General features: G+C 42.4%; 2 protein-coding genes across 2 annotated transcripts in view; one reads left to right on the forward strand and one right to left on the reverse strand.

The window, feature by feature from the left end:
• Positions 1–327: 327 nt before the first annotated feature.
• On the forward strand, positions 328–9,181 carry arsa (arylsulfatase A; the record flags this gene model as incomplete). Its single annotated transcript, XM_084452738.1, has 9 exons — positions 328–404; positions 2,756–2,926; positions 3,186–3,426; positions 5,701–5,919; positions 6,121–6,290; positions 6,376–6,500; positions 6,709–6,836; positions 8,630–8,732; positions 8,883–9,181. The coding sequence occupies 9 exons, from the start codon at positions 328–330 to the stop codon at positions 9,179–9,181; spliced, it is 1,533 nt and encodes a 510-aa protein (XP_084308864.1).
• A 3,571-nt stretch (positions 9,182–12,752) lies between these two features.
• Positions 12,753–13,002, reverse strand: part of mapk8ip2 (mitogen-activated protein kinase 8 interacting protein 2) — a gene marked incomplete at both ends in the record, with an annotated part of 40,482 nt that continues 40,232 nt past the window's right edge. Inside the window, one exon of the mRNA XM_084452534.1 lies at positions 12,753–12,825. Within this exon, the coding sequence (XP_084308660.1) occupies positions 12,753–12,825 (73 nt within the window). The remainder of the gene's footprint in view (positions 12,826–13,002) is intronic.

Raw genomic sequence — 13,002 nt, forward strand, 5'->3', positions numbered from 1 at the left:
CTCTAGGCAATACTGGCGTTCTCATGGCAGTGCCGAGATTATTACCTGGCTTCAGGCCAGGATCACATGACAAACAAATTTGCATACAAGGAATGTTAATTTAACACAAATATGGTCACAAAACAGTCAACTGATCTTCTTTAATGGCTGAGTTTTGGGGTCCATGGCATCAATAGTGGTGTGGTGACAAGATTCCGCCCCCTCGGGTCAGAGCTGGTCAGGGACAGTACCCCTCTCCGGGCCACCCACCTGCATCCACAGATGAAAACCATGTGTCTCTAGCTCACTCCAAAGCTGAGTTGTGGGGTCCATGGCATGGATAGTGGCATGGTGGCGAGACTCCGCACCCTCGGGTCAAAGCTGGTCAGGGACAACGGACCCCTTTCCGGACTACCGGGAGGCAAGTCAGGCATAATCAATTTACCCCAATCTAATATTATCAAAAAAGAAGCTATGCCTACTAAAGCTCATCTGCTAATCTATTTATGAGTCAAGGTGAGACCTTGTGATAGTTTAAATTCATACATTATAGCCTGCAAAATATAAAATAAAGAGCATGAATTGGGACATATAAGCCTAGTCTGGGACTTCTTGAAAGGCCAGGAAAATTTTGGGCAATGATGATAGCTGATGATGATGATAGATGATGATAAATGGCTGAATGATTTTGTTCTCAGCCAGTGTTCTGAAAAGTTGGCCTACCTCCTCAGGATGACCTACCACCCATTATGTTATGTTCAATTCATAGGTGGCGACCCATTTTATTGTGCTTAAACCATGGGTAGCGCATCCTGTCAGGTAGGAAATGTTGAAATGTCTAGCAACATTTCCTACCTGACAGGATGCGCTACCCATGAATTAACACACAATATAATGGGTGGCAGGTCATCCTGAGGAGGTAGGCCAACTTTTCAGAACGCCTGTATTTGGAGGATAGCACTGTCCGAGAGGACATCCAGAGGTGTGAAGTTGTTCCTGATGAAATGATTCAAATGAACCAAATGGCTACGCGGACAGCGTCGCCATTGGTTCCTATGGTTCAATACAAGGATGCGTTGTAATGCAGCCATGATGTATACACGAAGCATGAGTTGGCTGTGACACACTAAATAAAAGGGGACCTTAATGTAATCATTTACACCTGTGTCTACCCTACTATGGGTCTAGAATGCCTCATTGGACTAATTGGCCACCAGTAAACCCTGTACAGTAAACCAGGCAGAAGACGTAAGGATGACGTGAAGGGAAATGGTCCAAGTATGGCCAAATTTGGTTTTCTTTTAATTTGTGTGTCCGCCCAGTGGTTCTAATCAGCTCTAAAATTGAATGGATTCTGAAATGACAACCGAACAAACAAACAAACAAACAAACAAAATAAATAAAATAAATGACACACCAAACTGAAAATATATCCTTTGCCCTGGCTGTCACCAGCATAGGGCAATTACAGAAAGTACAGAATAGATAGAACCAGGCAATAGAAATGGGGTTGAGAGGATGTGGCAGAGGGGAGGCAGCATTTGAGGTGGGAATGGATACATTTTATGAGCAGCTGGGAACTCTCTGTTGGAGACTGTTTGGAAAAGGCCAGGCAATTTCAAAACTACTTGGCAGGTGATTGGATGACCCATCTCAAAAATCTTTGAAAAAAAGATCTGAAAGGGTCTTATCAGCACTAACTTCAACCGCTCCTCGCTGTCATAAACCCGCCCAGCGTAGCTGTTATTTCATATTCCTCAGAAGCAACGCTGATTGGCGAGATCGTTTGCCGATCGGGCTCAAAACTTTCTCTATCGAGAGTATCCATACTGATTTACGAGTAACAACGTGAGCTTGCAAAATCAGGATTGTCTCACAAGGCTAGGCACAGTTGGCAGTATGCCCAGGATTATGTGAATAGGCCACTTGTTCACCAAGATAAGGGCACAGCTGGCAGTACACCCAGAAATGAGATAAGGGCACCGTTGGTAGTGCGCCCAGGAGTATCGGAAGGGGACGCTTATTCACCAACGATAAAACAAGACATGAAATTCGTTATTATGAAGGAAATCTGTCTATGATTTTTATCCTCTCTCTGGGAGTTAGACTATCTGCTATCTTGCAATGAACTACAGTATGTATCTGTGCTTGGAAACATGTATTATGAAAGTTAACCAATGTTTTGGATTTAAGATAACGAGGAATAAATCATTTTTAACTCATTTAATAATGTGCTCAAACATGCCCAAGCAAAACAACCATATTGCTGTTACATAATAGTTACATATGCCCACGCTACTACTACTACTACTACTACTACTACTGCCCACTGCCCACATGTGCCAGGGCAGGACACTGTTATCTTTGTGACCATATTAGGATTGTGTTGGGCAGTGATTTAGCCAGAGGGGAGGACACCCCTTGGGTATATGGGCAGTGGTTTAGCTACAGTAGATGGGAGGGGAACCCTGTAGTATATAAGTGCCAGCTAGAACTTCCCGAGTTCAGTTCATCCCAGGGCTAACTCACGGTTTATTGCTGTTTTGACTCTGAGAATACAACTTCTTCACATCAGACTTTGCTGGACTCTGGTGTTATCTTCAAGAACTTTGAGACTCCTTTGACTAAAGTTTTCTTTTAAGATTCAAACTTCAAATTGATCAGAACAGAGTTTTTTAGATACGACACTAGCTAGCGTCATTCTAGCTGGCTATAGCACTGCCAGAATGGCCTCTGCTTTTGTTCATGTTACTTTGGTTCTCTTTCTCACTGTGAGTTGTGATACATCTCCGAATTTCATCCTCCTTTTCGCGGACGATTTGGGTTTCGGTGATTTAGGTTGTTATGGGCACCCCAGTTCATTCACTCCCAACCTGGACCGACTGGCATCTGACGGACTCCGATTCACTGACTTTTACTGCACCAGTCCAGTCTGCAGCCCCTCGAGGTAGCACGTCATTAGAGACACACTAGAGCTGGAGCTGCATGCTCCTGAGAGGAGAGAAACCTAATGTGACCTTCTGAGATCAGGAGGGTTTCACAAGGCTACAGTAGATGTAACCACTGATAATTGAATTACCTACCATTACAAGTGTAATGTCTACCGTAATGTCTATGCCATACCCCCCCCCCCCTTCCTTCTCTAACAACTCTTTAGAATGTCACATTCTCACTTCCTAAATCATTAATAATTTTCTCACAACCAGGGCATCTTTGCTAACCGGGCGCTATCAGACCAGGTCGGGGGTGTACCCTGGAGTTTTCTACCCCGGGTCCCGTGGGGGTCTGCCGCTGGACGAGACCACCATCGCTGAGGTGCTGACTCCACTGGGCTATGCCACCGCTGCTATAGGGAAGTGGCACCTGGGGGTTGGCCCCAATGGCACGTACCTGCCCACCAGACAGGGGTTTGACCACTACCTTGGGGTCCCCTACTCCCACGATATGGTCAGTGTGTTAACTGTCTACTGTGGCTTTTTTTTCAGTGCCAATTTAGATAATAGATGTCTATAAACAACTTAGTGAATTCTTGACCACAGGTAACCCTTTCAATCGTTTTCAGTCTGGATTTTGACCAAATCATAGCACAGAGTCTGCTCTTATCAAGGTCTTAAATGGCATTCACCTAAACACAGATGCAGGCAAAGTCTCAGTCCTTGTCCTATTGGACTTCGCGCAGCATTCAACACCACTGACCATGAAATACTCCTGGACAGATTAGAAAACTGGGTAGGCTTATCCAACACAGTACTACAGTAGTTCAGATCCTACTTACAGGATAGGGACTACTTTGTTTCACTCTGCAGCTTCACATCTGAAGCATGAAACGTGGAGTCCCTCAAGGTTCAATTCTGGGACCACTCTTATTTATACATGCTTCCATAAGGCAAAATTCTTCAAAAGAACAATATTGCCTGTCATACCTACAGTACATGTATGCAGACGACACATTTATGTAGCGCTCTCGCAAGATGGGTTAGCTCCAGTCAACTCCCTATTGGATTGCACCATTGTGTCACCATTTTTTGCAACTAAAAGAAGACAAAGGTGAGACTATTATTTTTGGAGCTAAGGAAAAGAGGTTAGGGGTTTGTGTTAACCTTAAAGCTCATTCACTACATTGCAAAAAGAAGAGGTCTGTAACCTCAGTCATTCTCGACTCTGATCTAAGCATCAATGCTCACATTTTTCATCTAAAAAATATAGCCAGAATTAAGGATTACATGTCCTAGATACTTATCCATGCTTTTATTTCCAGCAGACTAGACTATTGCAATAGCATTTTTTCTGGAATCTCCAAACAGACACTTAGACAGCTTCAACCTATTCAAAATCATGTTGCTAGAGTCCTGACAGAAATATTGTTTATCCCCATTCTCAAATCACTACACTGGCTGCCCGTACAGAATAGATGTTAAGATCCTGCTCCTTGTTTTAAAAACTCTTAATGTCATGGGACCGAAATACTGTACATCTCCAACATGCTAATACCATGAACCCACTGTGTCCATAAGGTCTTTGGAGAGAGGCTTTTTTTTAATTTTTAACTGTCTCTAGAGTCAGAAGTAAACTTGGCAAGGCAGCCTTTAGCTTTTATGCTACCCAGAGCTGGAGCCAACTTCCATATAAGCTCAGGCACTCACCCACCACTATGAGTTTTAAATTCAGACTTAAAACGCTACTTTTCTCACAGGCCTTTGAATGGATGACTCACAGTGCATTGTATTTCACTTTTATTTATTTTGGAGCTATTTTATTGCTTTTATTGTAATTTTATCTTATCGTTTTACAGTTTTTATCATTGGTATTGTTTTGATGTAATCCCTTGTTTTTTGGCAGTAGCCTATTGTTTTTGTATTGCCTTCATAGGCGATTTTACCCTTTGAGGGGGGAGCAACATTTTGACGTGAGAAAAAAAAAAATTATACCGTCCAGTCCCGTCCCATCTATTTACAAAGAAATGTATGCCAATCCGTATGACAATTCAATATGCACAACACATCAAACTTAATCTAGACACCACAAGCATGTCAATATGACTTAATGACCGAGCACTAGGCCATACCCAACATCAAACTGCAACTGCCTGCTGGTGCAAGCTTCCTCGCCGATGGTGATGTTGCTAGTGCTAGTGCTAGCTTCGATAGCCTCTGGAGCACTTCTGCCTTCGATTGCACTGCGGTGTCATTTCAAGTGGTAGCTTCTTCATTAGCATTGCAAGTTTTATTTTTTTTATGAAGAAGTGGTCAATTGTTTTTATAGCTCTTTTCGCCATTGTGAGCAGGTTGGCTAGTTGTAGCTTGTTGAGCACCAAGCAGTATAGTCAGATCTCATTTTTTTGCGGTAACAGATCAAACCGGAAATAGTTGAGGTTGACGGACAAGTTGTGCCATTGGTGGATTATGAATATATATATATATATATTTAAAGGTAGCCTAGTTTAAGTAATAAATACACTTTTAAAATGAATGATGACCTAACACAAACTGGTACAAACCACAATTATGTATTTGATAATTGTATTAATTAGTAAAAAAAAAAAATCACCCATGATTGCCTTTGTTTTATTACTGTGAAGCACTTTGAGTTGCATTCGCTTGTATGAAACTGTGCTATATAAATAAACTTAATTTGATAATAACCTGATGCATTGATCCTCTCTCTCTCTCTCTCTCTCTCTCTCTTGCTCTCTCATTTTCTGCTCCTCTCTGCCTCACATAGGGACCCTGTCGAAACCTTACCTGTTTCCCTCCGGACATTAAATGCGATGGATACTGTGACATTGGCGTAGTAACTGTCCCTCTGATGCACAATGATGTCATCAAGCAGCAGCCAGTCAACTTCCTGGATCTGGAGAGAGCTTACAGCGATTTTGCCACAGATTTCATCACCGCGTCAGTCAGGAAAAACCAACCCTTTTTCCTTTACTACCCCTCCCATGTAAGCGGCCAGCCAGTCCACTGGTACCCCACTCAAAGATCCTGAGGAGGAGCTTTCATCAACTTACTGAAGCTTTAGTGATTTTCATTTCAAATAAAAGATCTTCTGATCTAGATCTTCCCCCCTCCGTATGTCTCCTTCCACCCCCTCCCCTCTCCTCTTTCTGTCTGTCTCTCTCTCTCGCTCCCCTTGCCCCTCCAGCACCCCCACTACCCCCTGTTCGCAGGTTCAGGGGCGGCGGGGCGGTCTCGGAGAGGCCCGTTTGGAGACGCTCTGCTGGAGTTTGACTCCACTGTGGGGAACCTTCTGTATACCCTGGAACAGAACAGGGCCCTCAACAACACACTCATACTTTTCACCGCCGACAACGGGTATGTGTGTGTGTGTGTGTGTGTGTGTGTGTGTGTGTGTGTGTGCGTGCGTTAAGCCTTGCTGCACTTTGTCCTTTCCCTCCAGGCCTGAGCTGATGCGTATGTCCCGGGGAGGGAACTCTGGCTCTCTGAAGTGTGGGAAAGGCACCACCTACGAAGGGGGCATGAGGGAGCCTGCCATAGCCTACTGGCCTGGGACCATCACACCTGGTACATATACTTAACGCACTACCATTGCCCAACCTTACTGGGTGATCTTGTAGATGGTCTGAGGGTCAAGATCCTGAAGATGGTCTTGAGGATCTTGTTCAATTTCACAACTGCATTTTTCATTGGCATATCTTAGGTGTGATCTGTGAGGAGATGTGAAACTATCTGACTGGGGGAATATAATATAACTCATACTTTAATTTCAAAGGTGTCACCCATGAGCTGGCCAGCACCCTGGACATCCTGCCCACCATAGCTGGACTTGCGGGTGCCAAATTACCCAGCGTGCAGTTGGATGGTGTGGATATGACAGACATCTTGGTCAACCATGGAAAGGTATGAGAGACGTTCAGCTCCACTCCAACAGCTCAGATTAAACACATCCGGCAACCCTGTCTGGTATATTTTGATGAGCCTGGTTTTGTCGGGTTAAGTTTTTTTCTCAGCTTGGGGGTCCCTCTTCAATTACAGGAGGGTGCCCAGTGAGATATATACTGTATACATATGTATATATATATACACACACACACACACACACACACACACACACACATATACACATATAGACATACATACACACACAAGACTGGATGAGAGCAGAACAAAAAAAAACAAAAAAAAAGTAAACTTTATTTGAAGGGCTGTGCATACTATTGACATGACACTTTTATCAAGATTTTTCTTGCATGCGTGCGTGAATCATGCCCACAACAGAGCTTGAGACTGACCAAAATATGGAACCATTATTTTTTTGAGTGTGTGAGAGGGGGACAACGCATGCCGAACACCTACAAATATTCAGATTGCAATACATTTCACAGGAGAGCATACTGAGACTTACTGGTAAGATTACACCCTGTGCTTCCCGTCTCAGAAAAGCACATTTATCATAGTTTTTCAGCGCATTTACATATGACCCATTGACTTCCATTGTAGCCCAGTGAGAGCCTGCAGAAAAACTGCAGCTAGCTCAATACTGGAACGATCAGTGAAATGATGGTCTCTATGTTTCAGGTTCATGGTAGACAGACTACAAATAGGACTGAATGTCCAAAATTGCACACTACCCCTTTAAGCAAAGGATAAGGGCAAGAGACCAAATGTTTAATGTGTTGATATCCAGTAAACCTTGTAAACATTAACAATTGCCTGAGAACACTGATACCACGTTATATGGCTGTCTGAACTTTTTCAGTACAGTCTAATATACTAAATGTAATTAAGACTGCAGTACAATGTACAGTACAATGCGTCTTGCTGTTTATGCTTGAAGAATAAGACGGGTGAAGTATATAAAGACAACCATAACAATCAAATCCCATTTCAACTATGAGTATTGGTCTGCACAATAATGAGCTCAAACGGTCATCTCTGGCTCTTCAATGCACTCTGGACTTAATATAAAGTTACATTTTAACCCTAGTTGTAAAATGCAGTAAATCAGGAACTGGATGTTGGATGTGCTGAAAGAGTCGAGCTGAAATAAAAAGCTCATTGCTAGCCCCCCCCCAACCCTGTCTGATAACTTCACATAAATCACACAACCTGTTCTTCATACTTTTATCACTTTTTTCATCAAAAGTGTGTTTTCTGGCATGGACTAAAAGGGTTAATATTCTTTGGAATTAATACATTGTACATTACCTCTTTTATGAATGAACATTGGAGAAAGCAAATTTGATCTTACTGTATTTTATTAGCATCTTGCATGAAATCTCTCTATTTTTCTGGGATTTTGGGCATAAAGGGGTTAATATCTTTTTCTTCTTCGTTTGGGTTGGTTGTTATTGTCCTCTCCCCCCAGACTGAAGGAATATCACCGCACCCTACTGTACTTTGAAGAGATACAAGAATCAGCAGGAAAAAATACTTTATCTGACAAAACTAGGTCCAGCACCATGGCTCCTGGACTATTAGGCTTGCTTTTGCTAATGTGAATGGTCACGGCAGCAATTTTATGAAATTCTTCAGCTGATAATATTACAATCCACCTCTGCCAAGACAACTCTCAAGAAATTTCATAGATCTCTATCGGACAACATTTATAATAATCATAGGACGAATATCGTCTGATTCCTCCCTGCGGACAATATTACTTTGACCTGCGTCTCCTCCTTCCTGTCAACCAGAGTAAGAGGGAGGCCATGATGTTTTACCCCAGAGACCCCAGTGAGAAGTACGGTCTGTTTGCTCTCAGACTGGGGAAGTACAAGGCCCACTTCTATACACGAGGTACGTCCCAGTCTAAAGAGAACATCAGAAAATTAGGTATGGTATGCAATTTAATGTAACTGACAACCTAGAATAGTAATCTACAGTAGAGTCCGAGAAATGAGTCAGATAAATCAAGAGGTTTTTGTTCCTGATTTGTCTCCCTCCCAGGGGCCACCCACAGTGGGACCACTCCGGATAAGGACTGCCACGTCATCTCCTTCCTGAAGCCCCACGACCCCCCGCTGCTCTTCGACCTGGAGGCTGACCCCTCAGAGAACTACCCCCTCTCCCCTCAGAAGCGCCCCGACCTCCAGGCGGTGCTGGAGAGGATCCAGAGCGTCAAGGCCCAGTTTGAAGCCTCCATGGTGTTTGGAGAGAGTCAGATAGAGAAAGGCAGCGACCCGGAGCTAGAGCCCTGCTGCACCCCTCACTGCAGCCCCAAACCCAGCTGCTGCCAGTGTGGTTGAGACCCTGTACATCCTCCAGTCCAAACACCTGTAGAGAGGAACACACACTGCGCCCCAGGGGACATAACCAAAGACTTTAGGATCTAGGATTGAAATGGCAGACTTCAATCTAGGATTGAAATGGCAGAAATGGCAGACTCATCACCTGAGCATAATTTCTAGAATTGCACTGCTAGGCTTTTTGTGTGTATAGAATCAATAAGCGATAAGATCTTCCATCAAAGTACTTTACTATGACGCTTCACGCATTACGTCTTTGCATTGCATTCTCTGTATGTCAATAACATGTCATAGGACAACTACAGAATACATGGGACATACTGTAGTACAAGTGATTCTGACTGTACTGTCTTACATGGTTTGTATATAATCAGATTGTTAGCATTATTCTAATACCTTGCTATTAAGATTCATACTGAATTATAATGATGTTGATTCATATTTGTATTGTAAATCAATCATCTCCTCAGTGAGGAAAACAAATGTGAAATCTCTCCCTCCGAATATATGAATGTTAATTTTTCCTGACTCTTCTATGACAATTTTGTAACCTTAACCATTTGTGAAACCTTCATATCCCTAAAATACACAGGATGTTTTGAGCCATGGTGTGCTACTGAACTGTCATTGCTTATTTTGTTATACACTGTGTACTGTATGCTAGATACAAGAAAGACACAATCAGACATGTTCGGACATCAAGCATATATTTTATTCATAAGACCAAACCCATGACAAGGCAGAGTGTTTTTTTTTCTTTTTGATTTTTACAAGTTCTTGTTTTTTTAAAGATACAAGATAAGATTAAGTTTGTTCTGTCACATACCTGTACTGATTTGTTCTAGTAATACAGTGATGAATCTTGTTTATGTAATAAAGTCCAAAGTTTTGTTTAACTGGTATTGTATGATTCAGCATCTATATGGGACTAGAGTCATCCTCAGGAATAGGCTTGTGTAGCTATCGGGAAAGGAGGGGTTCAACTAAGCTGTTACAAGATAGAAAAACAAAAACACAAACTTGGACAGAGATGGGGCACGTTTCTGGAGCTCAAAGGCATATGCTAGCCTAGACTGATCTAAGATGCAATTGGTTAATTTATGGAAGTCAACTCTGAAAGCTCTGTTTTAACACTTCATTTACTACTCAGCTCTAACAGGGATTCACCATTGCTCAGATGGGTGTGACACTGCCAAAGAGAACATGGAACATAAGGCAAGTCCCTGAATGATGATGCCACTTGTCACTAATGTAGGTACATGTGTTCAGCTGAAGCCTGTCTGTAGTGTTGCTGAATTTGTGAGACCTCAAAATGTCACCTACTGTATGTGATGGACACAGAGATAACTGTCAGTGTGGAAATTTAACACGCTCAAAGAAAAGAGAATATATTGACCATGTCCATTTTGTTTCTTATCCACCAGGGTTTTCATTTGGTTGTAATATTTTGAAATAGTCTCTTTGTATTATTTGACAGATTCATCTTAATAACATACTCAACATAAAGGACACCGCACATCTTTTTGATTCACTATTGTATTTACATAATCTAACTGACAGCGATACACGTGTAGAATACACCCACACTCCCTCCTAACTACAAAACGGTCACTAATGAACTTGTTGCCATGGAAAGACTATGCCTACAACCACAGACCTGTAAGATACAGGTTTGGCTTTAAATGTTCTCCTCTTCATCCTCTGACATTTTGTTTATGAATTATACAGGAAGCAGATAAAAGATGTTTATCAGGACCTACAGTAAAAGTAAGTCCCTCATCACCCCTACTGCACCGGCAACTGGGGACAGTAATCTGAAGTCTGTCATTTTAGGTATGAGTGGGCTGTTGATTTCCTCTGATCATAGTGGGACTACAGGCTGCCTTATGCTAAAACACGCCCTGTGAAGATGCTGCTGAATGAAGTACAATAAGCAAACTATGTAGAAACCTCCTGCTTTCCTGGAGGCAGAGAGCGTATGTGTGGAAAGGTAACCATTTCTCTAATATTACACGACCAGTAATGGGAAACTATCAGCTACCAAAACCAACTAAAACTGCTGGCTGAAACAAGGACTATTGCACATCCAAGAAACCCTTCCAATGTCTGTTTGCATTGTCTTTCTTAACTTCCTTGTCAACTCCTTTGGCTTCTATATGCAAGTATCTGGGCTGAGGAGTCACTTGAAGAAGCAAAACTGTCATATTCAGGAGATCTTCCAAAGCACAGTGCCATTATTGAGATACAACTGCTCTCCTTAAGTTTAATCAATGTAGTCATCACTTTTCCCCATCGGACGCTGCTACTTAAACAGAGATGGAGGCAGAGGACCTGGGTTCTGAGAGGGAGCTGTGTAGAACAGGACTGTGATATCATGGCTTTGCTTGAAGTTGACATTAGCTCACTTTGACCTGAATTCTGATCGACCATTACAAAGCAGTAATGTAAGTTTAGTGAGTCCTGCCTTACCATACATACAGAATAGAGGACTTAAAAGACTTCTCAAAGCTCAACAACGTGAAGCCCTACTACTGTACCTCAACAACTCAAGACTAGTATGATTCGCCAGTGCTATCCGAAGCTCTCTCCAGTCCTTACCATGAATCTGTACCACCTTCAAGATACAGGTTTTGCTTTCTCACTCTTAAACTGCAGTTCCCAAAGTCTCCCAATTTTCTCCCTTTACCCCTCTAAAAGCGCTACCCTCTAAAAGCGCTTGCCGATTCCCTGTAGCGCTCAGTGTTCAAAATGTTCACTGCCACAGTTTGGTCTTAACCCACAACCCAGAGAGAGAGAGTGTTATTATGACTCCTCTCACTTCCACAGGTATCAATCTCCTCTCTTCATTCACCAGTTCTTTCCATCTTCTCTTATTAGTTCACGTTGTGATGGATACGTACATACGTTTGTTATGAGGCGTCTTGTCTGTATGTATGTTCCTGTCTATATATAAATATATTTACAGTGCACACTACATCTCATATGCAACACAGGGGTAAGCTCAAACCTTTGACTTTGCTGTACTCTCTATACTTTGCTCCAAAGTCACTATCAGTAGAAATCAAAAATGCAGTTTGCCAATTATTCAACAAATACATATTTACACCAAAACCCACCTGAATAAATCATCTCCATTGTCACCATGAATATTTGAGCTGTTTTTCACCCTTCTCTGTGTGTATATATGTGTGTGTTTGTGTGCATAACCCTACTAGCCATGCATTAAAACATGTGCAACAGCAGTAGTAGGAATATCATTTTGAGACAAAAGAGGATGAATCTCTAATTAAACAGGTGCTCAGCCTCATAGTTCTATTACTGCCTCATAGAAAAAGTCAAAGAAACTGGCAATAAATCCATCAAGAAGATGGAAAATAAATAATGGGCATAACTTAGTAAAACACTTAGCATACTGTAGAACTGAAATGGAGATCCCAGTTTTAGAGTTACACAGGGGTATTTTACAATGGAGAGAAGAAGAGCCACCGACGCCCTCTGGTGGTGAACTGGATGAACATACAGGAGTAGGGGGTGGGTGGTGGTTGTCATGGCAAGACTTCCTCCTTCCTGCCTATTCCAAGTAGATGTCCTCAGTGGGGCAGGCGTACTCCAGGTGCTCCTGGTAATACTCCTGGAAGGCTCGCCTGGAGGGGAAGAGGAGGCATGGGTGTAAGAATTGGGACGTCTTGATCTGTAGGAAAGGGATCAAGCGACTCAGGAATGATGTATTTCCTTGACCACACATGAACACTTATGTATTTCAACTGGACGTCTCCAAAAGAACAATTGTATCTCAGTGACAAGAATGGTGTGATTCACAG

Source organism: Borostomias antarcticus, assembly GCF_949987555.1.
Source record: "Borostomias antarcticus genome assembly, chromosome: 18".
Taxonomy (NCBI): domain Eukaryota; kingdom Metazoa; phylum Chordata; class Actinopteri; order Stomiiformes; family Stomiidae; genus Borostomias; species Borostomias antarcticus.